This window comes from Platalea leucorodia, assembly GCF_965183815.1.
Source record: "Platalea leucorodia genome assembly, chromosome: 7".
Lineage (NCBI taxonomy): Eukaryota > Metazoa > Chordata > Aves > Pelecaniformes > Threskiornithidae > Platalea > Platalea leucorodia.
In genome coordinates, this window is record NC_138829.1 from 43022645 (window position 1) to 43049288 (window position 26644).

General features: G+C 43.0%; 2 protein-coding genes across 2 annotated transcripts; both read right to left on the bottom strand.

The window, feature by feature from the left end:
• Positions 1-12206: 12206 nt before the first annotated feature.
• Positions 12207-16138, bottom strand: LOC309593039 (acyl-coenzyme A thioesterase 1-like; the record flags this gene model as incomplete). Its single annotated transcript, XM_082317124.1, has 3 exons — positions 12207-12809; positions 14124-14326; positions 15685-16138. 3 exons carry the CDS (start codon positions 16136-16138, stop codon positions 12207-12209), a joined length of 1260 nt encoding a protein of 419 aa, XP_082173250.1.
• Positions 16139-17438: 1300 nt separating this feature from the next.
• JMJD7 (jumonji domain containing 7) lies at positions 17439-26341 on the bottom strand. Its single transcript, XM_082317125.1, has 8 exons — positions 26272-26341; positions 25406-25559; positions 24244-24497; positions 23363-23419; positions 22854-22949; positions 20953-21029; positions 19704-19863; positions 17439-18015 (listed from the first exon to the last, which is right to left on the bottom strand). The coding sequence occupies exons 1-8, from the start codon at positions 26336-26338 to the stop codon at positions 17927-17929; spliced, it is 954 nt and encodes a 317-aa protein (XP_082173251.1). The 5' UTR covers positions 26339-26341; the 3' UTR covers positions 17439-17926.
• Between the last annotated feature and the right edge of the window lie 303 nt (positions 26342-26644).

Below are 26644 nucleotides of genomic sequence, written 5' to 3' on the forward strand. Positions count from 1 at the left end.
AGGAAAGCAGTTATTACCTCTTCATAAAAGCATTAGTTGTCAGCGTCCCAAGACAATAACTGTACTAATAATAACTGATTGCAAAACCACTCTAGTTACAAAAGTATACAAAATACAGATTTCAGTGACTTGTTTCTAAGTAGGTATTGTGTCCTGTGGTAGCCGGTGATACTGTCATTCATTGTCTTACAGAGAAAAATGGATTCACCTTGTGGCCAAGCAATTGGCATCTCGTAACCATGCTTATTCTACTAATCCCAGAGCAGGCAATGGTTACCGTACGCTTGCCTCTGGCACAGCATAGTGAAACCGACCATCTGGTCGGGACCTGGGCCATCTTGCTTTCACTTGCATATGTATGTCTTCTGGCAGAAGGAGATTTCTGCTGGGGACCCTACGTTCTACAAAAAACATACAAGTAATTACAAAACAGATTTTTTTAATCTTCTGTTTTCCTTTTCTTTCCACTCTCCATTCCTCTCCTCCTTTCCAACACACATTTATATACACCCATACACACACACACACAGACACACACTCCCACATACTTCCTTTTATGAAGGGGAGAAATTTAAGAATAGATACTCCTTGAATGCACTTTTTTTCTTTCTTTTCTTTAGAAATGTGCAATTTATAGCTCTATTTTAGTTGATTTTTTATTTTGCCTAGCTGGGTTATGATTTTGATTTTGGGTATTGCACATACTGAAATTCCACTGCATGTACTGGACTGGTGTGAAATATTTCTACATATTTTCCCATCATAAAGTAGAAACTAGTAAAAAAAACACTTGTGAGACAGTAGCAGGCAACAGGGCTTGTAATGGATCACTTCTAAAAAGCCACCATGTCTGAGCTGCATGATATTTGCTTCCACAGAGCTGAAGGATGATGATAAAATGTTGATGATAAGAAGTATTGGACATCATTTGCAAGAGTGTAAGACAAAATAAATCAGTGACTACACGCTGAAGGCATTGACCTTTCACTGATCACAAGAACTATGAACAAACCTCTGAAGTAACTGAGATGATTGAGAAGGATAAGAATTCTTACAGGAGCTGTGACAGGAATATTACCATGGCAATCATAATCAAATTTTTTATGGTCATGTTTTAACAAAATGACTTTCATGGTGAGTTTTGATTTAAAAGGCAAAACCCCTGTCCCTGATAAAATCTAGGCATGTTTGAATTAACTGTCTTTCCTTTTCTATGGGTATGCTCCTGACATGCTCCTGACAAATCAAATGCACAGATTCTTCTGCAGGATACTCTTTTGCCCTTTCTCCTTCCATTTTTTTATAAGGCAATGTGAGTCATTGATAGGGAGACTTGGACTGTAATATCTAGTCTGATGAGAACGGCAGAAATAAGCCTGTACACAAAATGAAGCATCAGTCAGAAGTCAGCCTCACATCCAGTTTTCTCAAGCATCACCTTTTTGCACTGTTCCAGTACAAGCTGACTAAAACTGCACTATGGCAGGTTTTCATGAAGCTGTTAGAAATCTCTCGTCACTTCAAAGCAAGAGTTGGGTCTTGTTCTGTAGCAATATGCATACAAGACCACTGACAGCTTTGGATGGAAGGTGTGTTGTGGGTGGCATATACAGGTTCACTCACTGCCACTTGCCAATTGCTTCTCCTGGGTTTGTAAATCTTCAGTAGGGAACAACAAACAGAACAACATAAAAGTAAGAACTGGTGTCTCCACAGGACCTACAGTTCTCTTCATTAATCAACAAACCTCTTCTATCACTTAGCTGTACTTTGACCTGTACCTAGAGTACTCACAGTATTCACTCATTAAAAATATCCTAAAGATATCTTTAAGATCCCTACGTGCTCTATGGAATTATTTGCCTGCTAGGTCCAAGGGTAGCATCTTTTCAAAACTCTACTAGTTCCTCTCAGATGGGAATCTGTTTCTCCCCCCAAAAAATATCTCAGTTCCAGTATGTACTTTCTTCTTCTAAGAGAGGAATCTTTCCTGAACACCTGTCTCAACAGAACTGACTGTAACTGTGTCATTCGCTGCCTGGTTAAATTCATCCCTCAGTTTCCATAAGATGATGCCCAAGGCATGTACACATTCCAGGAGACAGGAGGAGATACTGCATCCCCTCCTGAGGTATTCATACATTTGCTAAAGGAAGTCATAGGTTCCTGTACCTGTTCTTCTGACAGTGGGTATAATGCATGAGTGGTGTATACCATTTAAAAGGATAATCAAACACGTGTTTAACACCTCATGACCTTTCTACTTCAGGCAAGTGCACTTTATGCTTGGGAAAGAGAACCCGAATATGCCATTTCTTAGAATCCCCCCAAAATTGGAAAGGGCCCTCAAGGTCATCTCATCCAAGCATCTGATCAAAGCAGGATGAACTTCCAAAGTTAGATCATGTTGCTCTTCTTTTTTTCAGTCAAAAATGTTCACAGACTGATTCCACAACCTCTCTGGGCACCTCTTCTAGTGTTTAACCACTCTCACTGAAGAATTTTTTTCTCTTTTGTTTCCCAATTTTCCCATGTTGCAAACTGTGGCAAATATGTGTTGTCCATGCACTGCACATTTCCTGCTAGTAGAATAAAGTACACTGAGTCTGTATCACTTTTTTAGTTTGAACATAATTTTTTCTTCAATAGTGTCTCAGCTGGTGTCAGTGGCTTAATTAGTTGAACTCTGTTTTGCCTACCTGCAGATGCAAGACAACCCACAAACTGAATGAAGTAGCTCTCTAACCACCCTCCTCACCAGAACAACTGTCAGTGTTTACCAGCCACCATGTCTCTAGCATGCAAATTATTGTATAAGATGATCAGGTATTCAGCAGGAATCGCTAGGGCACGTGACCTTATTTAAAGCCTTGAACACTGTCACAATAATCAATCACCAATACACACTCCAGCACGGCCTGTTTCGTATGTTTGTGTATAAGCAGGATTTTCACCTTCATCCTGAACTTACAGGGAAGGGTAGCATGTGATTGTGTTCTTGAATTATAATCTATCCTACAGAAAATAGTCAGGAAGGTTACAAAGGCTATCAGAATAATGAAAAGCTTCAGATGGCTTTACAGCGTTACCTACCTCATACTACAAACAGGAATATGAATATTCACCATAAAGTTGCAGCCTGATATAGTTTGATAGATACACCACAAAGATTTTTTTAAATTTCATCTGGATATATTGTAAGAAAGGAGACCATGGAGTTACTCAGAACAACAGTCCAAATGAGAGAAGATTCCACCCATATGAATTGCCACTTACTTACAAACTTTTCTTGCAAGATGAAAAAACACCCTTATCGGCAAATAAGGGCCTTCCAAACATACCTTTCACTGGAAAATAACATCATCATGCTCCACTTTCCAGCAGACAGTGCACGCTCCACTGGAACATCCCCGAAGCTAAAGCAGCATGCTCTCTCTCCAGTCCATTGGCAGCAGCCCAGAGCCACAGGCTGGGCATTTAAGGGAGAGTTTACTGAGAGTTGGCGCCCACTTGTAACAATCAGGTCTCTGTCAAGTGAGAAACATACAAAAAATAATTAATTTTTCCTCCTTTAGGCATTGCTACTTCTGTCACAAGTAAGGGGAATGCCCTAAGTGCTGCAGGGCTATGGTGCTGCATGGGAAGACCCACAGCTTGCTCCTGACTTTTAAATGCTACATGATCTCTGCATGGTTCAGCAGCTCCTAACCCATTTTGATGCCCAAAACTGAAGAAGATTATTCCTCTTGTGCACACCTCATCTAGAAATTCCTGCTTCCAAGAATATCCACATCATGTATGTTACCCTGGAAAGAAGACAGACGCATAGATTAAATCCCTGACGTAACTGATGGACAATATGTGACTGTTTTCACATTAGAAACAGATTTCCCCTTGCTGAGATTTTTGAGGTTATATTCAAAGAGATGTTAACACTCACTCATGGTGTGTTATATCTAGGTAAGGAAAAACTCCTAATCCACATAAGAAGCAAATGACAGTGTCTTAAGGAAAATCTCTTCTGCTTTGCTTGTGTTTGCTTTCTTTTCCAATCACTGCATGATTACTGCATTTTCTAACCACTCATCATCACTGCACATGAGCAAGCCCTATTTTCTCCTTCTCAGTTGCTGAGGTATTTTTTCATCTATTGCTTTGCAATAAAGTGTAGAATTTAGGAACACGTAGGCGGGGCATATGTGCCAGAGCATGAACACAGGGAGGTGGCTAGCATGCACCTTGCCTGTTGAAGCAGGACTTGATATATGACTCCTGGAAATCTGAAACAGGGCTCCATTACAAGAGTAACCAAATGCATGGCAAACGTTAAAAGATAAGACTGATTTCTCTGCTTCAGCCCAGCAGACCACCTAGCCCAGCATCCTGGCTCTGCCAATGGTCAAAGACGACGTCCACAGGAGAATGCAAGAACAGGACAAGTCCGTTGTGGTAATTCTCCAGAATACTCTTCCAGACTCTTGTAATTTGTGCTTCTGGGACTCTGAGAGGCAGAGGTAGTGTCTTTGAATTTAGTTAATCTTGATGGATTCCTCTTACATACACTTGTCCAATGCTTGTCTATTGCATCTAATCAGTATCTTGTATACTTAGATGGTCGGTCATTGTGGAGTGGGCTTGTTTATGCAGCATCAATCAAGGTGGGGCCCATTCTTATCAACAAAGATGCTCTGAAGACCAATGGGAAACAGGGCTGACATGGTTGAAGCAAAGGACAAATATATTTTATCTATTTGCAGATTTAAATCTAGTAATAGCAGTATTCTGTCAGTAGCACAAAGGATCAGTACAGTAGATCAGTATTCACATCGCACTCAGTGCCTGGCAGGGAACTGGTGACTGATCAGCAGGCCAAATGCACTGAGTCCAGCTCATAGGCTCATTCTCAAATTCTGCACAGTGTCAAGGTGTGACTTCTAAGCCACTGCTTAATGCTTGAATGTTTAGGCTCAGCACGCAGAATTTGTGAACAAATGCAGCTTAAACAGTGCATGTATTTATCGATTTAACATCAATTTAATCTGCATGGGAGATTCTCACAAAGAATCAGATCAGATTGAACGATTTGCCCTTTCATCTCACTCCAAGCTAAACTGCATCACTTCAACACATCACTACAAATCGCACTGTCACCTGTACAAATTGCACTGTCACCTGTGTACTTCTCTGACATCACACAGGGAGGTAACCTTCAAATCACAGATGTCTCTCATTTTGCAAGTTCTGTCACCAGAAATTGCAAGTTGAACAGGCTGGGTTTGAACAAGAACACTCTACAGATACCTGTGTTCTGCTAGTGTGATGCTAATGGCTTTTCCCAGTGTTCCATTCCTGCTCAGTCGTAACAGTTGGTCTATTTAGCCAACACTTGGCTCTGTACCCAGTCTTCGCTGTTCTGTGACCTACCAGCTCCCTTACATGAAGACATGGTCAAACTAGCTGATTTTTGCAGCAGATGTTACTTTTAACCAAGCACAACCAAAGCAGTGTCACGTGCATTCCTTTTGCTAATAGCAAACCCAACTCAAAATTAACGACATGGAAACAAGAGCCACTTCCAGGCTCCCGTGGTATAATTCTACAAAACTAAACACTAAACTAAACCAAAATTAAAACTAACAAAAAACACTTCAAGTAAACCATTAGCCCAGTCCGAATGACCCATCTGAACAGCCTATCACTCTCCTAATCTCACTTTTTGCCGCTGAGGTGCCACACATGGTGCACCTTTCCAGTGTTGTTGTTCACATACAAAAGATGTTGAATACAATCATCAGCCACTAGAAATATCCTGCAGCATGTCCCATTCTCAGTGCTAGTAGCAAAGTATCCCTGTAGTTTTACAGCTCTCAGGCTGGCAGAGATGTTTCCCCATATCCAATCTACCACTGCAGAGTTGTCTTTCTGACTGATCTAAAGGTTGTTTGCCAGAAACAAGAACAGATGTTGAGGTCATGTCTCAACGAGACAACATAACATCATCTGGTCTTCACCAGCTGAAGCATCACATTGCCAATGTTATCAATGGCCTTCTGGCTTTGGCCTTCCATATTGCTGAGAGTGCTCCCCCTCCACCAGCAGATCAAGCAAAGCATCAGGATGATCTGGAACTGGAACGGCCTGGGTGATGGCCAGTGGGACAGGAGCAAGACTGTGCAAAAGGTAGAGAAAAAAAGAGAAAGCAGACATTATGCCCTCAGGTGAGGGCAGAGATGGCCACAGAAGGAACAAGATTGCTAGGAGGCATGACAGTGCACTGAGCTGCCCCTGTACATTGCTGATCTAAATAGAGCCTAGGAGGTCTCAACTTTACCAGGAGTGGTATGCGGACTGCCAGGGAAGCAGTAAGTGCTGGGCTGTTCCAGCAATCAGATGTGATATTTCTACCGAAAAGTACAGACCACTGACCTCTTCCCCTTCCACTACGACAGCAGTGATGGTGTCAGGTATCAAAGTAGTCTTCCTGCACCAAGAAGACAAGTATCTCTGATCCAAAATGATACAAAGATGGGAGGATGGCTGGAGCCAAAGCACTGTGCAGTCAACGCCTAGGCTAGAAAAATTAATCCATTTTGAGTTAGTGCTTGAGGTTTGAGAACATCAGACTGACACCATCCAGGGATGGAATCCTGCAGATGCCACAGGCTTATTGATTCAAATCTGTCTTACTGAATTCATATCATATTAAAATTATGGCAGTGCATTTGAACTTTCTCTTCTAACTGTAGGTATGGATATGCACATATTAATCATACTCCGTTCCTATGCAGGACATCACATCTCCCTTGAACCGTCTATCCAGTTTGTCTCCTATCTGATACTCGTATTTCACTCTGATACTCACATTTCACCATTTTCTCTCCACTATCGAATACCTTACTCTTTCAGGACCAGATCTATTGTAAACAGGGGCAGCACACAATGAGCCACCAAGCATTCACTTCACCGTATACAGAAGGGGATCATAATTTAGAATCAGCTGGACTTGCTATTACAAACATAACTAAAAGCTCTGCTAATCGGTTATCTTGATTTGGCATAAGGCCACACCGACCCTGAAAGGCACAGTATCGCTCACCCCTGCTTCCCCTGATAACCCCGTGCACGTTCCTGCTACTTTCTTCTCTGATCCAGCTGAACATTTTAATCTTCTTTTGTGCTTTTTTTCCCCACAGGATTAGCTCTCAGTCAGATCAGCAAGCAGGAAAAAGGCATGACTGTCCCTTTGGGCAGCAAGGTATTCTTAGAACAGTTAAACTGGAGCATGAAACCACACCTTTCACTGAAGTGACTTTAACACAGATGATACAAATTTAGTCTAAACACATGTTAAATGTTCAGTGGCCTAAGTCACTGAAAAGATAGAAGCCTAAATTTATAGAATGCAACTCATTTAATTATTTTTCTCTAACTGCTATCATCTAAAGTGAGGGCCCAGGCATTTTTAGGTTTAATGTAAATTTTGCATTGACAAGTTTTTTAAGGCTCTGAAAAACAGTGAGTTTTAGCATTTCTATTTTTTGTCCTGGACAATGACAAATGGCAGCGGTACGCTGCAAAGAGCGTTATTTCATTGGAAACATTAATTTTCCTTCTAGCCAAACTTCAAACAAAGTATAACCTTCTCTGCACTTAATACTACATTTGGCTCAGATGCCATTTCTGAATGACATGTACGGAGCACTAGAAAGTGCAGAACAGTGATTTTTTCTGAAATGGTAAAATTATAAATTTCTTAGCAAAATACTAATATAGCAAAAATTTTTACTATTTTTATTTTGTCATTAAATCTTGGTCTTACCCCACAGCTTGATAACAAATGATCTGGTAATGTATTAGAGAACTGAGTAAGTTTTGAATTAAAAAAAAGCCCCCTATCATCTTTAGACTTCCGAATATACACAGGAAACAGAAACAGGGAATGGAGAAAGGTCACTTCTAAATTACACCGCACAATGTATATCCTCATCTTTCACTTCATTCCTTCTGTCCTGTGGCCATGAAACAACCTTGCTTGCAGAAGCCATCCAGAGACACTGCTGCTCCTGGGCAAGAAGCTACTAGTGTTACAGGAGCACATTTGCAGTGAAATATCCTTGTTCGCCACAGTCCCTAGTAAAATTCCATTGAAGCCTCAAATACCCACTACTTCCACAGAGGCGCAGTGCTCGATGTATAGCTACTTTCTCAAAGATGTTTCACGTCTTCTGTACCTGTGGTTCACTCTTCTCTAATAAAGGCATTTTGACTACTTTCATTCTGCAGTTTCCTCTGAGTTACACTGTACCTGTAACAAAATTCTTCAGGATCAGCTTTAGCTTGTGTTCAAATAAATACCTGATTGGATCTGGTACTTTTACATCTCCAGTGAAGAACATCAAGAACTTCTTTCTTCCTCAGCTATACACAGCCTAACAACATATATGGCAAAGTATGAGGAAAGAACCCCGTAAGCTTTTTCAAGAAGCCTTGAGAAGTACAGAGGGCATTGCTCCATGCAGTGCCCAAATGTTTCCAAACTGTTAGGAGTCCCTGGAGCTTTTCATGAAGGTATACTGAGTAGATAGGACAGCAGGATGCAGCTATGTGAAGAACATCATCTGCATTGTGAGACAGAAAGCCCACAATGAAAAGGATAAGCTGTGTCCAAAGGTCTCACAGTGTGCAAACAGCCTGTGGCCTGCTTCAGGGACACCTAATTTAAAATAATAAGCTATATATTCTTCATATAGCTTAGATCGTATTCACCCAGATTATCTTAGATTCATAGGGCCTGGGCAGTAAGGCTCAAGTAGAGTTTAGAGACGTTCCACTCAAGGACATGCTTTTTCACACCAGTTCTCTTCTTTTTGGGGTAGTCTCCTTTCTGTGTAGAGACAACACAAGTTGAACCAGAGCAAAGAAGGAACATTTTAAGAATGCACTGGCAAATCAGCAATCATCTCGATTGTTGCCTGATTCCAAATTAGCTAGGGAAATCATCCTGCCCCAAAAGAGCACTGCAAGATGTACTGTTCCCTTATAATAAATTTGCTCATAGCAGCTTACATGTGGGGAGATTGCTTCTCAGTTTCTTCAGATACTTGTCACAAGCTTCTCTCATTCTCATTCTCATAATAGATACGTAGTGCAAAGTGCTAAACAAAGGGATGACTGATGTAAGCATCAAGCCAAGATCTTTTGGTTCAAGCTAGTCCTTTGATGCTCTATTTTATCTGAAGCACTTTTCAATTACAAGAAGATTACAAGAATAGCTTTCCCCATCCTATTTTTGTTAGTTTTATCAGTTGTGCTTGGCATAGGCTGTCTTTTGCAGCTAAAGGCCAATTTAATTAAATAATAACTTTCACATTGTTCTTGAATAATGTTGTCTGTACTCTGTAAGCCTGGAGAAACTATAAAAAGCACCCTGAGTCTACAGACTGCAATTAGTAGAATTTTTGCCACTAACTTGGAAAAAAAATGTGATCTTAGCCTCATTTGTCTAAATCATCTCTTCAGCAAAAGAAATGTTAAATAGTCGAAGTCTTCAGCAAAACGCTGAAGAACACACTTAAGAACAGGCACAACCATTTTACTGAAGTTAGGTCATTTCCAATTATTTTATATTAGTCTCCCTCCAGTTTCCAGTTTCTATTTCCTGAAGATATAAGTTTCAAACTTGAGTTTAATTTAAGAAGGCCAGCTGATTTAAAAAGAATTCCCAGTGCAACTCAGTTGGCTGGCATATTTTACTGTTTGTACGTGGCACAGAGCTGCTCAGTTAAATCAGCTTTTTCAGTCTTTCTTGCCAGCTGCCATCCAAGTGATAAATAAAGGGCTTTTAACTGGGTAGCAAAGCTTTCATCCCAAAACAACAAAACAAAGAGGTCCTATGTGCTATTGTCATTGATGGAGTCACCAGTCAGCTCCCTTCATCCTCTAGTTTCAACACTGTTTTCCTTGAATCTGATTGCTGAATGGGACAACATAACAGACTGTATGAAAGCATCACTGACCACATATTGTTGATTTACTGATGGAAAGTATTTTTCCTTTTAATGGTAGTTTCCTATAGGTAAAGAAAATGTATTTTGTCCGAAGCTCACAAGTTTGTAATTCAAAGTATAGGTCAGTAAACTGCCTGTTGAAGGCTGAGAAAGTTTGTCTTCCCCTCAGAAGGGATTAAAATAGATGTGAGTTATCCCACAGGCTGGAGAACATCAGAGTGTACTGCATAAGCCTCACTGTGTTCAGTAAAAACAAAAGAACAAAATTACTCATACCACAGAGAAACTCACAGCCTTGCGCCCTGAGTCTGAGACAAATGTGGATGGACAACACAGGTTTTTTTGACTGCTTCAATAAAATAGAAAAATGAGAGAAAAGAAAATGTCCATTATTCAGATTGAACTGCTTAAATGTGTTTGACTTCCCTTGTTGCTACATGTTGCTCTTCTGCCAGGTCCTACCCACTCACTAAACATCTGGAACAACCCCAGTCCATGCAGGACATAGGCACACAGGGGGCAAACAGAAATGAAGAGGTAATAGCAGAAAACTTGATGGATGACCAGTACAGGTGAGCAAGAGCGAGACCTCCCCACTCTAACTGCTCACACCTTGAGCTAAGTGGTACCCATCTACCATTTTGAGGAAGGGCTGGGGTGGGAAAATCAGAAGTAACTGAAGGGGCACACTCTGCATCAGATATATTGCATGAGAGAGTCTACAGCCCTTTGAGGACCACCATGCCCATGTTGATTAGCCATCGCTCCCTGAAGCAAGAAAACTGAGGGCATGGTTCTGCCCTCAGCAGCACCCAGGCTCCTGCAAGCCTTGTCTATCAGCAGGAACTGGAAACCAGGGACTACTCCTCTCTCAAAGGCAAGATTTTGCTGCCTCAGCGAAAGGCAGAGACCTCCAGCTCCTGCTTGCTTCTGTGGTCAGAATGGGAGCCTTGACTGCTCCAGGAGGCAAAATTTGCTCAGTTGATGTGATTTGGTATCTAGAAAATGCCAGCAAGCTGCTCTTTGCCACTATCCCACACGAGGTAGATCACAGCCATCCTTGGCAGGTTTGGACCTCAGTAAAGGGTGAGATAATACACATTCTCCCCAGAAGGCAAGGTCAGTCCTCTCTGAAGAGTGGCATTTCCTAGCTGTCACTGAGCCCACAGCTGCCTGCTATAGCGGCAGGACCACTGAGACAGCCCACTCCACAGGGCTCGTGGGAACTCAGCACCAGCAGTGGCTTTATTCTTCCTCCCCAAAGCGGGGATAAACTGACTTTCAACATTCAAAAGCAAGCACTTAGCACATCTGTATCACCCCCATCTTGAGCACTGTGCAGAGCCCTACCGCAAACTTTGCCACTCCTCTTACCACTAGGAGGTTAGGACTTCTGTATATATACTTTTCAGCCAGGTGAAGTGACAGCTTGTGACTACACCAGGATTGCTACCTAGGTATTTACAGGCATAAAGACAGTCGAAGGCTTCATTCAGATAATTTCAAGTAAACTGTGCATATACACATACACATTGTATTTATTGAGCAGTGCAGTGGAAACTTTACACTGATACGTAACTTCTCTGTAGTCAGCAGGAGATACAACCAGTGCAACTTCGGTAAGATTCACTTCTGTTTTTTGAGGTGCCAGAAAATAAAAATGTTATCTCTGCACTTCAGAATAAGTCAGAAGAGTGCCTCTTTACTTAGTTGAGATCAGAACTGCCACAATCTTTTTACTAAGAAATGTGAGAAAATGATATACCAAGAGGAAGGGTGAGTGTACTAATGTGTTGTCCCAAGAAAGTGCTGTTTACTTCTAGGTTAGTTAAAGGTGCAAGGCTAAACAATTCAATGGAAAATTCCTCCTATGAGAGTATTCCCTGCTACCAAAGGAGATGGTTGGAGATGGAGGGTAAAGATAGCTCAGTACAAATGCAATCCGCATGACAGGATGCTGGGTTTTTCTCAGAAGACTACAGCACACAGGTAGATCAGATGGTGACAATCTACAGTGCAGCTGCGGCCAGAAGACAACTAAAATTCAACTAAAAAATGGAAAACTATTTGGGGAATGAAAATAAACAACTACGCAACAGTTGGGTTTAGAGGAAGGCAGGCCAGGAAACTTTCGATGACTTTCCAAGATTCAGTGAGAGCTGAAATACCAACCCTGGTCAGCATCTTTGACAGCTTCCACTACAGCTTGCTCTTAGGGATGTCTGAGTCCATCAAGTGTTGCCAGAAAAAAGTCTGTATCCTGCGCCATGCATCTTCTTGGGCTTTGGCATGCTCTTTCCATTGCCCTCCCCAATGCACAAACACCCCAAGCACTTTGTGGATCGAAGCTTGGCACAGCGGTAAGTATGGTGGCTCCAAGAGGTGTCCTGCTCCAGGATAGGAGAAAAACTCCACTTCCCGTCCATACTGCTGAAGGCGCTGAACAGCATCCCGGCAATAGAGGTCACTTTTCCAGTTCGTGTCATCCAGTCCCGACAGGAAGAGGAACTTGGCCAAAGACCTCTCCATTGGAATGCGACAATCCCAAGTTGCTGGGTCCCGGTGATCATCTAGGACATCTCTAAAATCTACTAGGCCAGACTCGTCACTAGTCTTCATCCTCCCCAAATCATATGGGTGGGGAGGAACAGTGAAGCCATCCCCCCGTAGGGGAATGAAAGAATTAAAACCACTTCCAGATATGCTGACAGCTGCCTTGATGCCAGGTAGAAATGTGGCCATGGAAAGGGCTAGATCAGCTCCTTTAGACAAGCCCAAAACGCCAATCCCAGTATCTTTCACCTGAAACAGTTATGAAACAACCATTATCAACTACTCCTCATTTCCTGGACTGACATAACATCTCCAGTTCTCCTTCCTTACTCCTCATCCAACTAAGACCATATTTTATCCTTCCCTCTCTATTCAGATTACATCACTCCCATATCTACCCCTTTGCTGAGCCTCCAAAAGAGCGACTGTGAATTCTACAGCTCCTCAACATTTCTCCTCCCATAACACTTTTTCTCCCTGGTGACCTCTATAGACAAAGCCTCTTTGCTCCTTCCACATCCCGTCTTGACACTTGCTCTCAGTATTGTATCTGTTACTGCTCCTGTCTCCAAATGCCCTCGATCTTCTCTCCCCAGCTCCCTTTTGGAAAACCACTTTTTCATGGGTTTATTTGCATTGATTTTCTTTCATGCCATTGTTTTATGATACTCTCCTACAGCTGACCTGTTATCTTCTGTTTTGTCTTGGAACACATAAGGCTCATTACACCTGAGGCTGAGTAAGCCCAACAACAGTTTAAATCAACTTATTTATACTGAAGGCTCTTCATACCAAATTCATTTTGTAATGTGTGCCTTGGAAAATGATGTGGAAGTTTCAGAGCTCTATGAGGAACAAGACAAACAAGCAAGGCTGTATTCTGCTCTCACACTGGCTACATTCCTGCTGTCCACGTGCTAGAAAATAAATAACTTTGTGAAATGAATACCACATTAAGTAGCATTCCATTCAAAGTTTAAATGCTACTTGATTTCTGTTGGTCTCTTTTGGTTTAAGTATGATGATATATTTCTATAAAGTGTCCCTCTCCCACATACTTGTTCAAATACAGCCCTGGTTTCTTAAGACATGGCACACTTTCCAGTGCTACAACCGTAAGGGATTCTGTTGTTAAAGTGCTTTATTACTGTCTCGTGAAACTTACGCAGCATCAAAAGCCTGTAACATTTCAGAAATAGTAGAAAAAGTCAACAGATTTTTTTTCCCTTCTAAAATCGTTAAAGATGCAAAAGTAGGGAAAAAAATTAAGCTGTCTTGTGCATCTAGTCCAGGAACTGTTTTGATTTAATCTTACACAAACACTGGTTTGCACAACACTCTATGGACTGTCATAAGATGCTGTGCAAAACCAACGATCTGACTACTTGCAAAACTGGAGTTGAGGCACATGCTTTTCCACCTCTCAGATCATGCTGTCTTTCAGACAATGCTGTCTCCTTCTAACATCTCAGAAACTTAGTTGCATTCAGTGACATATAGCATTTCACATTAGAAAATTGGAAAATAGTTTCCAACAGGATGAACATCGTAATTTGTCCTTACCTGCTGCTGCTTCCGCAAAAAGTTTACAGCTTCCTCAAAATAGCCCAGTTCAAGAATCTCTGGCATAGCAGGAAGATCTTCAAAGGCCATATAAGCAAGAGCCAGAGTCACGAAGCCTCTGCTAGCCAGAAGACTTGCTCTGTATTCAACAAGACCTCCTCCAGATCCATACAAATCAATAAGTCCAGGGAATGGACCCGGTCCTGCAATGAAAGGGGGGGGGATGGGACACGTGTACGTATATATATATACACACACACTCAAAGAGAAAAGTTTCTACAGTTGTCCTTTCAGTAGTGCCCCCTCAGCACATATCAGGACAGTAGATATCAAAAGGAAATCACCCTCTGAAGGTTTCCATGGAGGTTCTCGTTCTCAGGCACACACACAATCACTGTAAGGACACAAATTTGGATATTTCTTCTCTTTCTTAGGAACTCACTATAGGAAGGTCATATGTTGGGCATCCTTCTCCCTCCATGAATTGCAGCTGAAATTGGCCTAGATGTTCTCAGGCCATTGGGGATTGATGAACAAACAGTACCGCTGCGTGAGCTGTGCTTCTTTAGGAATTGTGCTAGCAGGTTTTCCAGGGAGGGAATACTTGAGTTATGAAATGCACCCACAAATGCCAGCACTGACCTACGCCAATTCAGGCTTCAGTCTGATCTGGGTAACTACCCCTGGGCTTCTCAGTTTTCCTCCTGCACCCATAGGACCTTCCTTTCCTGCTGCTGCTCTGCCCATTCTTATAGCCAGACTTCCCTTGAAATACCTGGTGTCACAGCAGCTGCAAGGGACTTTTTATTCATTACAGAGCAAGACATTCGCATTTAAGTATTGCTCAAGGAACATAAACAGTTCAGGGCTCAGAGCAGCTTTACACAGGATCAAGTCTCAGCACTGTCTGTGTACGGAGATGTGGAATATGACACCCGTTTAATTAAAGACCTTGCTTTTCTCATTTGTCTCCCATCTTCCTAAGTATCCCGTGCAGTCCAGCTGCTCAACCAGGTAGAGACTTCTTTCTTTGGCTTTTCCTTAGCCAAAGAGAGAGACAGAGAGACAAGTCCAGAGCCTGCAGGAAGATCCATGGCAGCTGTTGGAGCAGCCCACGCTGGCTGCAGCCCAAGTCCAGTGCTCCCACCACACCTCGTCATTCCTCGCTCCACAGCTGGGGCCGTCACGCCTCAGCTCTGCCGAAGACCAGCGGCCTCTTTGTCCTGTCAGCTAAACAGAAGAGCTACAAAATAAACACACTTTGCCCCCAGAGCTCTCACTGCAGGAGATGTCCTGACCCCCCTCAGCCAGAGCAAACAGGACATGCCTCGTGCTACCATGGCTGCCCTCCCTGCACCCTGCCGCCGCAGTGCTGGACCCGCCTGGGCAACGCCTGCTCCTCCCTGTCCTGCTGTGAGGATCCAAGCAGCTGGACCAAGCACAGGCTGAGGGAACCATTAGCTGAGGCTTTGCTCTGGGTTGCCGAGCTCATCCAGGGCCCATGGGGCACAACATATGGTGTAAGTCACACCTGGAAAACCAGAACGGAATTGAAACTCACCAGGAGGGAGGAAGAGGGTTGCTTTCAGACGACCTTCTCTGACCGAAATCCTCTTCACCCCCTCTCCTAAAAACCACCGTTCATTGGTGCATTTTCCCAGCAAGCGGCTCATGTCCCCGTGGCCCTCATACACTTCGAAGTCCACACAAAAAGGAGTCAGGACGTTCCTCTTTGCCAGCCGCTTATAGGGTGCTTTAGACTGCAGAGACCACAGCAGCCCCATCGGCTCCACTCCCGAATAGCTGCCCCCCAGCGCTGGGGAGCGGCTGAGGTCAAGCTCTCCGCTGCTCCCAGCTCTGTAGTGAGCGTGGGCTTGGAAAAGCTCCCCGCTCTCGTCCACCAGGCTGGCTCGGAGGGTGACCGCCTGCTGTGGCAGGAGACCCGCCACACGGATCTGCACAGGGTCATCGAACAGACACCTGGGGGAAGGCAGAACCGTCACCTGCACCGCCATCCCAGCTCTCCTGCCGGGGAGAGGAGCTGCCCTTTTGTGTGGCGAGAACGGGCTGCGTGAAACAGGATTGTCAGGATCCTGTCGCTTCTCAGGCTTAAAATCTCTGCCCAAAGTCCAGGAGGAACCACCGTGACTGCTTCCTCCAGGCAGCAAGCACGGGCTGCTGGGAGACGTAGTTCAGAGCATGCCTCCCTCCAAACACTCCGGCTCAGAGGTGGTAAAATAACACCATCCACTTGCACAGACACAAGCTGTCATTTGCTCCTGGCGTGCAGTCTAACTTTTGATTATAGAGAGAGACTAAATGAAAAACCCCAAAGTGACAAAAAGAGATATTCGATTTGCCTTTCTCTCCAACTGTGGGAAAGTCCAGATTCGACTGCAGAACTGGCTTAGGCGCCTTTGCCAAGGCACAGTGAACACAAACCAACTGCAAAGCCTGAAGTAACGTGACATCTTCATCAAGCTGTCAAACAAAGCCTGCCCTTAATCACTCTGAGTTTTCAGCAATTTTTGGAAAGCACCACAAGGTAAAATGATACTTTATGCTTTATCTGTGTTTCTTTAAAAAACAAAAGAAACAGACAAAGTAAAAGAATTGTATTTTTTCTTCACAATAATCAATCTTGTCTAAAAGGTATCTGCATTTTCCTAATTAATACATGGAAAATAAATTTGCCCCCATATCGCTAATGGTTCTAAAGAACTGTTTGAAGATTTGACGATAAATACCAACCTTTGGTTTTCATAAACACCACCACTACATTTTTGCAATGTCTGCGTACTTAATAGCCTTCTAGTTCTACCCTGTGTGTCTCAGACACGTGAGTATTCTCATCCTGTGCTGTGGAAATAGAAATGGGAATTAAGGCTGCAGAAGTAGGCTCCTGGTTCACACAACTCTCCTGACCATGTGTTAGGCAGCAATTAATGGCAAAGGAATGACACAATCCATGAGCCTACAAGCTGCAGAATCACACGTCATGCCACAAGACCACAGGCGATGTGCAGACTGACTGTAGGTCTGGCAAAGCGACTCTAAAATCACCGTTCAGGATGCAAGAGAATGCAGCTGCATTTAAATACAGCAGTGGAAAGAAATAAAAATGAGCAATAAAAACATGTAGCTTAACATGGAGAACAGCCAGCATTGACTTTTGCATGTCCTCCTCGATGTCCTCCACCCATCACATCATTTGAAAAAAAAAGTAAGAAATTAGTACAGAAATAAGCTTTTAAACTGACCTTTTATTGCAGAAGTTGTAATTTCTCACCATCAAAACACCACAGCCACTGAACTTAGTGAATTACAACTGGACAGGACTTTTGCCTTAAGCAGAATGCATGTGTTACACACGTTGGGGATTCCTTGGACTGATGCAGACTGATGCACAGGTGGGTGGCAGAACAGATTCTTCCTTGTCCGCTTGGGTTGTTATGAAAACAATCTGTAGATCTGAACAGTCAGTCATGGCTTCTGTTTTGGGATTTCCAAAACCTGGACTGCCTCCCTTCAAATTTTATTTTGCTTACCGTCACTGAGGCAACAGTGCAAAGACCTAAAAATGCTATTATCAAACCTTCTACTTACAAGCCAAAAAAATCCAGCCAGTTGATCCGGACTCTGAAATCAAGCAAAATAGCCATGATCTGTTTGACAGCTGTTGTTGAGGATAATTTAATGTTCAGTTCTTTTCACTTGAATCATGTCTGTACTCCGGTCACAGATGCTGATGATTGTATCACACATCAGCGAGAGAGATGACAAGCTCGAGTCTCCCACCTCTGCTATAACTCTTTCACAGTTTTTGTGAGACAATCTAGTAGTTGATAATAGCTGTACTTAAGGTCATATTCCATGTCATACCAATAATTCACTGAGAAGACAAGAAAAAGGAAAAACATTTCTAAGGCTAGAATGTAACGATTTACAAATGTGTTCATAGACTGTTTTACACAGTTCAGCTAGTACAGGCTTTTCCTTATTACTGACTGAACTTTGAAATGAGCAAATCTTTAACTACAGCCAAAAATAACGTAAGCAAACATTAGAGTTCTTCAATAGTGCTGCCAATGCAACTCTGTCTTAAGCCAAGCCAACTCCTCTTCAGACTCTATACTGGGGATTCCTTGGAGCAGAAGTGGGCAAAATGTTTAGGTACAGAAAACGTGTGGTTCTATTTAGACCAAAAATACCAAATACACTGCGAAGTTTAATATCTGGATAGGAACCTCTCTTCCTCTGAGTGTATAACAGATGGCAAATTCACCACTACTTCACAATGGTCATCAATTAGACAGTGCTTTAATTCTGCTTCTCATTTTAATTTTGGTACATCTCCTAGAAAAAATAAGCCAAGCAGTATAATATTGTACCAATGCTGCCTGGAAGAAGATACACTCTAGCTTCAGACATTTACTGGACCAGACCCAGAGAACACTGATTTTTCAAGTGTATACAGACTGTAGTGCAGTTAACAGACTAAAGGCCAAATAAACTCATCAACTCTTTATCCTTTCTGCTAGACAGAGAAAAAGAGAGTGACCACGGGCTTGCAACTGGAAACAACTCTACTTTTTCTAAAAAATCTTTAAGGACTGATGCAGCAGTACTGGGAAAAGAATGAGAAATACTGCTTTACTGCCAGCTTGTCTTTTTATCACAGTATCACAAATACTGAAAAAAAGGGCTTGCAATATTTGCAGTGTTACACAAATAGTAATGCTATGTTGTTCAAAATACTGTATTTACTCTTCCTGGGCAGACAGGATTATTCCAGGTAAAGGACAGCAAAAAACTCTTCCTCAAACCTTGCAAAACTCACGGAATATAATGATAATACTTTGCACCACCCTCACCCCTCCACCTGCACCAAATGAGCAATGCTTGCAATTCTGGAACTCTCTTCAGGAAGGAAAGAAAAAAAAGACAGAGAGAGAGGATGGTAAATCCTACGAAGAAAGAGATGATGAGACTTTTGATAAGCTCAGGGGAACAATAACATAAGCATAGGCTTATTAGCGAGATAGGAGACTGGGTCAGAGCAGATTCCAGCTCACAGGACAACAGAGTATCTATCTATCTTCCACGTTTTGTCTACATCCATGCCTAAAACTCACACACTTTCTGGTTTCCTTTTCTTCCCCAGAACCCTTTTTGCTGATATGATAACGGCACACACAACATCCAGTTTGTTTGTGAAAGGTACGTAATGACCAATTTAGTCAGTTAGCAGACTAGGCAGACAAACTGCTTAGCTCCATGTTATAAACAGAATCTGGATCATGATCACTGAATTAGCTATCCTTCTCCAGACCTGACAACGAGAAAGACTTTTTCTTCTGCTACATCCCTAGCACTTGTCAACAATGCTATGAATTATAAGCAAAAGAGACTGCAAGGAGGTAGCCCATGGCGTCTGCCGAGATTGCTGTTTCCTCCTGAGGGGAGGTAGATGATCTTAAAGTGACCTTTGGTCCCAGCTATGCTTTGCTGTAGCTGTTTTGCTCTAGCTGCACACCCACCACAGTTCAAAAACATATCTGGAAATACTGTGTATTTTACCTGCTATACAGCCATGCGATTGCTGAACATGATGGAACCAGAGAGAAGGCAGGTATAACATCTCACCAGCTTTCACTGTACACTGCAAAGGTTCTGCCTGAGCATACTCTGGATACTGTTCCAGATTCGGGTTCAATGGGTCCAGGGGGATCCAGGGCACCTAAAAGCAAAAGAGTATGTACGTGGTACTGACCCTGGCAAAAAATTCCAGCAAGCTTCCAGAAAAACAACTGATAACCAAACTTACTAGGTTACAAAACATGTATTTCGCCTAGCAAAACACGTACAGCTACACAGCTTTCCACATTCAGCTGGGAATAGGTCAAGGATGCAAAAATTTGCCTCCTTCAGTGAAGCATTTCTAATTAGGGAAAAGGTGCTAGATGTCAGCCATGAAATTTCAGTCTCATGGCATACTTTTGAAAAACCTCCAGCCCCTTAAGTCACTTGCTCCTTCTATGTTCAGTACCTGAGTATTTTATCTGTACCACTCTTTTTAGAAATTCCTTTCTTCTTCTAAAGCTCTCTGGTCTAATTTTATTCCCAGCAACTAAACCTCCCCTTCCTGCTGGCAAATCCCTCTTGCCTGCATTCATTTCTTCTATGCCCTACAGAGTTAAAACCTCAGCACTTCACCTTACTGCGTTACAGGAATGCTCCCCTGAGATTCCGTGAGCACCACTCTGGAAACAGAGAAAACGTCCCAGCTCAAGTTCAGCTGTAGCATTAGTCACACGTTGCAGCGGCAAAAGGAGAGAGACTAGATACAAAAGGCTACTCAGTTTTTGTAAAGTGCCTCCAGATCTATATGTTTTAATCAAATAAATATTGCTACTACTAAGAAAAACACAATATATTAGTTGATAGAGATATGTTTTATTGCACTGGGTGATAGTGCTGTAGAGCAAAATCTAGCCCTGAGTAGAGGGCTAAAAGAAAGTGAATGCATTTCAGTCTTAATGAAATAAATTTCTTTATTGTAGATTCATTTAAAAGTCCTTTGCTGGATTTATTTAAGTTTGGTGCAAGGAAGACAGTTTATGATATCAATGGTTTCAGGTGCACAGTAAAAATCTTTTCTGGAAGCTGAGTATCCTTTGCGAATAGTAAAATAGAAGCAAAATACCTGGGCATTCTCTTTCCAGTAATGAAGGATTTCTAAATATCAACCAGTATGCTCAGTTTGAGGGCTCAGCAGCACCCAAAACTATTTTTACTGTATTGTCTGTGTTCTTTATATACTTTTTACCTTATCTGCATTCTTCTCATCCACAATTTCAAATGAACCATCTTCTGATACCTGGTAGGTTGCTGGCTGATAGAGCTCTGGAACCACAAAAAGAATTAAATGACACAACTCAGAGTAGCACTGAGAGAAACTAATGGCAGGGCATGTCACACTTTTACAAAGTAAAAGAAAAATTAAGACAAAACCATTTTCAACTTATTGTCCTCACTGTCCTTTCCTTTGTCCATTTCCATTTTTATCCCATTTCTTAACTTTTTTTTTTTTTTTTAAGTCACTCTGAATACTGAACTGCCTTCCTGTTTGGAATTCCAACCTTCCTTCTTCACAGGAATTATTCTCCTCAAAATTCTTTTTACTTCTGGTCCTACTTTGTTCCAGTAACTGTCTTGTTTCCCTTTCGGAAGTCATAAATGCAACCCTGATGTACGCATTGTTCTATATTCTGGTGTTCCTTCTTAGGTCAGTCTAGCAAGATAGCTGTCACAAGAGTTATTAGTGACTTGTGGCCAGCCTTTCACTTCTAATTTTATCTGATTGATAGGGTTCATCAACTGCTTCAGATACTGCAGGTTGCTTTTCTTTCATTGCTTCAGCGCACATGGTTTTCTAAACCCTCGAGAGAGTTTCTCTCCATTAACCTGATGTTTAAAAAGATGGAGTTGTCTTTTTACTACACACTATAAAATGCAAGCATTACCTCTGTTCTATGCTTTAAGAGTAATTTGTTTTACAAAGTATGAATCATATGACATACGTGTATTTCATATATTCACATACATGTGACACCACGTCCCCTATGTAGAAAGGCTGAGACAGATGGGGGTGTTCAGCCTGGAGAAGAGAAGGCTCTGGGGAAACCTTATTGCGGCCTTTCAATATATAAAGGGGGCTTATAAGAAAGACAGACAAAGACTTTTTAACAGAACCTGTAGTGACAGGACAAGGGGCAACAGTTTCAAACTGAGAGAGGGTAGATTTAGATTGGATATAAGGAAAAAAATTTTTACCATGAGGGTTGTGAGACACAGGTTGCCCAGAGAAGTTGTGGATGCCCCATCATTGGAAGTGTTCAAGGTCAGGTTGGACCGGGCTTTGAGCAACCTGATCTAGTGAATGGCAGGGGAGGGTGGACTAGATGATCTTAAAGGTCCCTCCCAACCCAAACCATTCTATGATTCTATGATTTCAAGGTTGTAAACAAAAAAAAAAAGCAGTATAAATAAAATATTGTAGCAGCACACATATCTAGGCAAAATTATATTCGTGTCATACAGCACTCCGCATTCACTTAATCTGGAGGTTTGAAAGTCAAGGAATGGGAAAATAAAGTTTTATTTTATGAGGCATAAAGTTAAGCTGTCCACCTTCCAGATGACACTGCAACATAACAAACTACTACTGTGACACAGGAAAGCAACATAAAGAAACAGAAAACAGGCAATGTGAAGTAATGCTGCCACAGGAATCTCTTTTTTCATTTCTCCAGTTTTCAGAGATTCAGTCAGTAACCTGAATATTTCATTAAATTACAACTTATTTTTCAGCTTCTTGGCTTTTTTCCTAGAAAAAAAAATGAGCAGGCAGAATCCAAATCCGTTAAACATCAAAGATGACATGCTACAATACTGGCAAGATAAATAATTTAAATACTCTAAAGCTCAAGAGACTGCCGTGAGTATCAATGAACCTATTACTTTACAGGACTGGAAAACCTGATCTCAGAATAATGTTTGTATGACAAACTACGTGCAGCACAAAATAGAAGAGATTTCTGTTCACACTGGAAAGCATAACACTGCATAGACATCACAATGTTATCTCTGCATCCTTTTTCATATCTTTCAATATTTTAGTCTCTCCTCCTTCCAACCTCCAGATATATTGCATAGTAAATTATATACCATATGGAATGAAGGGACGGTCACTCGGTGGATGCAGTAGAAAATGTTTCTCTCCAGATATCACACAGTACAAGTTCTCATAATGATCTTTATGCACTGGGATTGAGAAAAAAAGAGACATGGAGGAAGAGAGAAAATCAGTGTTATTTCCTTCTCTACACCAAAAACTATAGTAAACTGAAAGTGTCAGCTTGTCCTCTTATTATCAGGCTGCTTCCTCCTCTTGTGGCCACTGGGACTTGAAAGTAACAATATAATATTGTAGCAAATGTATTCAATGAAGCAAATTGTCAGTGCCTTGCCTGACACGATGTCAGGTAGATGCACCCAGAGACACGGCAGCAAAAGGCCGCAGAAGTGCAGGAGACAGAATGCAAAAAAAGCATGTTAAAGTAGAACTGCCTTGTCAGAAAAACCACACAGTCCTACTGAACCACTAACTCAAAACAAGCCCGCTTGAACCTGTGCTGAAAGCACACAGAAGACTTACAGTGCCATACAATACATACAAGATGTCACAGCAGCTGATTCCCCAAGCCAGAAATTCACAGCATCAGGCTTCTTCCCTGCATGGTTAGGGAACAGAGAAATGTTGTCAACAAAAAAGGATTTGAAGTGTCATGTTTTAAAGCGTTTCAAATACTTTTCTGACAATTTCTGCCAAATTCTGTCCTTTAATTTCCTCCGTAACTATGACAGGTTTCATTGCAAATAACACTCTGCGAGCAACAGCAACCTCCTTCTACACTGTAGCCGCTGTAGTGTCCATCAGACTTCATGACATACTATTATCCATCCCCAAATTGATGGCTCCAGCCCTTTGTTTCCACATTCTGGATCCCTAAGACTTAGCTCACAGAGAAACTGCAGCACGTCTCCATACAGTTGCAAAAAGGTGAGATCACAGTAAATTATTTTCATTGACATTTTAAGGAAAGACATGCTGTAGAATAGAAACCAGCTGAAACAGAACAGCGTTTAACTAGAAACAAACATCTGTAATTTTCCCAAAGCGTGTGGGGGCTGTGTGTTGTTTCGCTCATTTGTTATGCTAGCTTTGGTAGCAACAGCATGAATCCGAGTCGAAACCCAACTCTAAATCAGAGAAAAGCCACCACATGAAAAGAAATGCTGTATGGCAATATGACCACGTTGTTTCAGTTATGATGGTCCCAATACACAACTGAGATACTGGTTCTGGAGTAATCCAAACCCCAAACTTGGATTACTCTATCATTAAGTATTTTACCACTTCTACTTTCTAAGGGAATGAAACTAAACTGAGCTGTGGCACCCAGAAACAGAACAAACATTCACCATGTACCTAGCATGATTGTTTCAAAGCTCCATACAAAATATTTACTGAATATAGCAGAAATAGAAGGTTTACCAAGTGCCTCACTCATCCATGGTATGTCAGGTTGCACATCACAGACAAGTTCAGGGAACTCCTCGGTGAGGTTTGAACACTGCTTCTGCACATAGAATACGTTGGGAGAGGTCACCTTCTTCTCCACAATGTCCAAAAAGTCCATGAAAGGCATTTGGCGCTCCTCTGGCATGACAAAACGGTCCTGAAACACTGCATCTGCATAACCATTTGGTGTTACTGCCACACTCACTACCTTGGGACCTACTACCTCCCTGCAAAATAAATCAAAGGTTTATAGCCAGACCTGCAACTGGCCCATATAATAGACACTGGTTACTTTAAAAAGCACATGTTTCATGGCCAGCAAAAATAAGAAGCCTGGCTTTCCATGGATGGGTGTCTCCAGACTAGATTTGCTACTGTCTGATGAGGACTCGCATTCTGCTCCGATTGCTCCCTGTGGTCAAGGCAACTGTAGTATCTTTCACCTCTCTAAATTCTCTTGTCTAACAGGTGAGTTCACAAAGGAGCTCCCTTTTCTTCCATGCAGGCAGAGGGCCCTCTTCAGCCACTTCTTTTCATGAATCATGGCAGAGCTTGAAATTCTTGGGACCACTCAACCAGGCCAAATCTGGGCAGCCGTACGTTCAAAAGCAGTTGAGGAGGGAGAAAGGGCAGACAGAGACTGACGGACACACCCATCGTGAGGCTAACGGCCCTTATTTAGGTCTAAACAGAAATGCCCTCTCAGAAAAGAACTTTTAAAAAAAAAATCAGTTATTGTTAAAACACTCATCATTTGCTTTTTTTTTTAAAAAACAAGGCGTACTCAGTCACAAACAAGTCAGTCTGTTCTTACAGTGCTACAGCCCCGCTCCAGCTGGGAGGCTACAGGGTGGAGCACTGGCGAGAGCACAGCCGTCGGGCTGGGTTTTGATAGCCCGAGACTCCTGGCTGCAGACAGACAAAATGCGCACCCTTCGTACTGCATCGGAACTGGTCAGGACAGTACATTTGCTGGAAGAAACTTACACACGAGTTTGGCGGGACTGAACACCTTCATACAGAAGCACTGAGGAATCTGAGCTAATCGTACGGATAAAAACAAAGATTAAGGAATGGTCTTTTAATGAGGTCACCTGACATTGACCACCAGTCCTGCTCCAAAGCTCGTTCATACCTGAGGTACGCTGAGGTCCATTTCTTCAGAGCTGGCCAGTGGCTGATGGCATTCCGAATTATACAAGGTTTATTCGGACTCACCCATTCTCGATAGAACTCCAGCGGGGACGGAGGCCTATCAAGATAGGGTACGGACTCCGTCCACCCCAGCTCTGTCCAGGCAAACGAGAAACAGTTTTACTCCGCGTCCTGAGAGAAGCCCCCTCTGCTAGCACACTGACTGGCTTCAAACCCCACGCTGCAGGTGCTCAACTGAAAGCAAGCCGTGCCCGTCCCCCCCCAGCTCCCGAAATTGCTCCGTTAAAACCCAGAGGCTGTTCGGGAGGGTTTCGGTGCCAGACGGGGACCTGACGCCGTCGCCCTGCTCACGCCGCAGGTGGCCACGCTGTGGGCTCACAGGAGCGTGCACGACGGACACACATTACAGGAGACGCGCCTCCGATACAGAGATGATACCTCAGGAAGATCTCTGGAAGCTGGCATAGTGCTTTGTTTTGCTATTTTATACGTAGGCAAACAACCTAAAAGGGCCACTTTCTCGAGTTTTGTTTTCTTTTTGCAGCGACCTTTCTGCTGCTGCTTCACCTCGGAAACATTTGGCTGAAAACCGAGTAGGAGCGTGGATGCTCCAGTTCAACGCGTGCAGGTGCCACTTGCGGCTGCTGCGGCCCAGCCGGGGCGCCGAGGCGACCGAACACCGAGTTTTTCTGCCCGCAGGCCGGGCTGCGGCCCCCTGCGGCCTCCGGAGAGCGCCGGGGCCCGGCCCAGGCCCCGGCGCCCGCCGCTCGCCCACCGCCGTTACAGGCGGGGCCGCCCCCGCGGCCTCCCGCCGCCTTCCCGCCCCCTCCCCGCCCCGGCGCTCACCGCGGGCCTCCCGCGGGAAGGCGGCCAGGCAGCCCCTGACGGCCCGCAGCGCCGCGCCCTCCGCCATGCCCGCGCCGCCGCCTGCGCGGCCCGCCCCAGCCCGCCCCGCAGGGGGAGCAGGCACCGCCCCCCCCCCCCCGAAAATGAAACCGCGAGTGGGCGGCACGGCTCAGCCGCAGCTGGGTAAGAAATGATCACATTTTTATTGAAACAGTTTAAGACACGGAGTACAAATGAATACAGAGTTAAAAACGGCTCCCGGAGGGAGCCTCACAGTGCAAAAAAACCCAACAAACGATTTTTATTATTTTTCTTCCAAATAATTAAAAAAAAAAAAAAAGAGACAGTTTAAAGGATTATTTTACCTAAAGCC

Excerpts from the sequence above, each read along its gene's own strand:
- JMJD7 (XM_082317125.1), bottom strand. The coding sequence starts at position 26,338 with ATGGCGGAGGGCGCGGCGCTGCGGGCCGTCAGGGGCTGCCTGGCCGCC. Across the intron at positions 21,030-22,853 it reads CCGTCCCTTCATTCCATATG|AGCTCTATCAGCCAGCAACC; the intron begins GTATATAATTTA and ends TTGTGGTTCCAG. Across the intron at positions 19,864-20,952 it reads ATGAGAAGAATGCAGATAAG|GTGCCCTGGATCCCCCTGGA; the intron begins GTAAAAAGTATA and ends TTTTGCTTTTAG.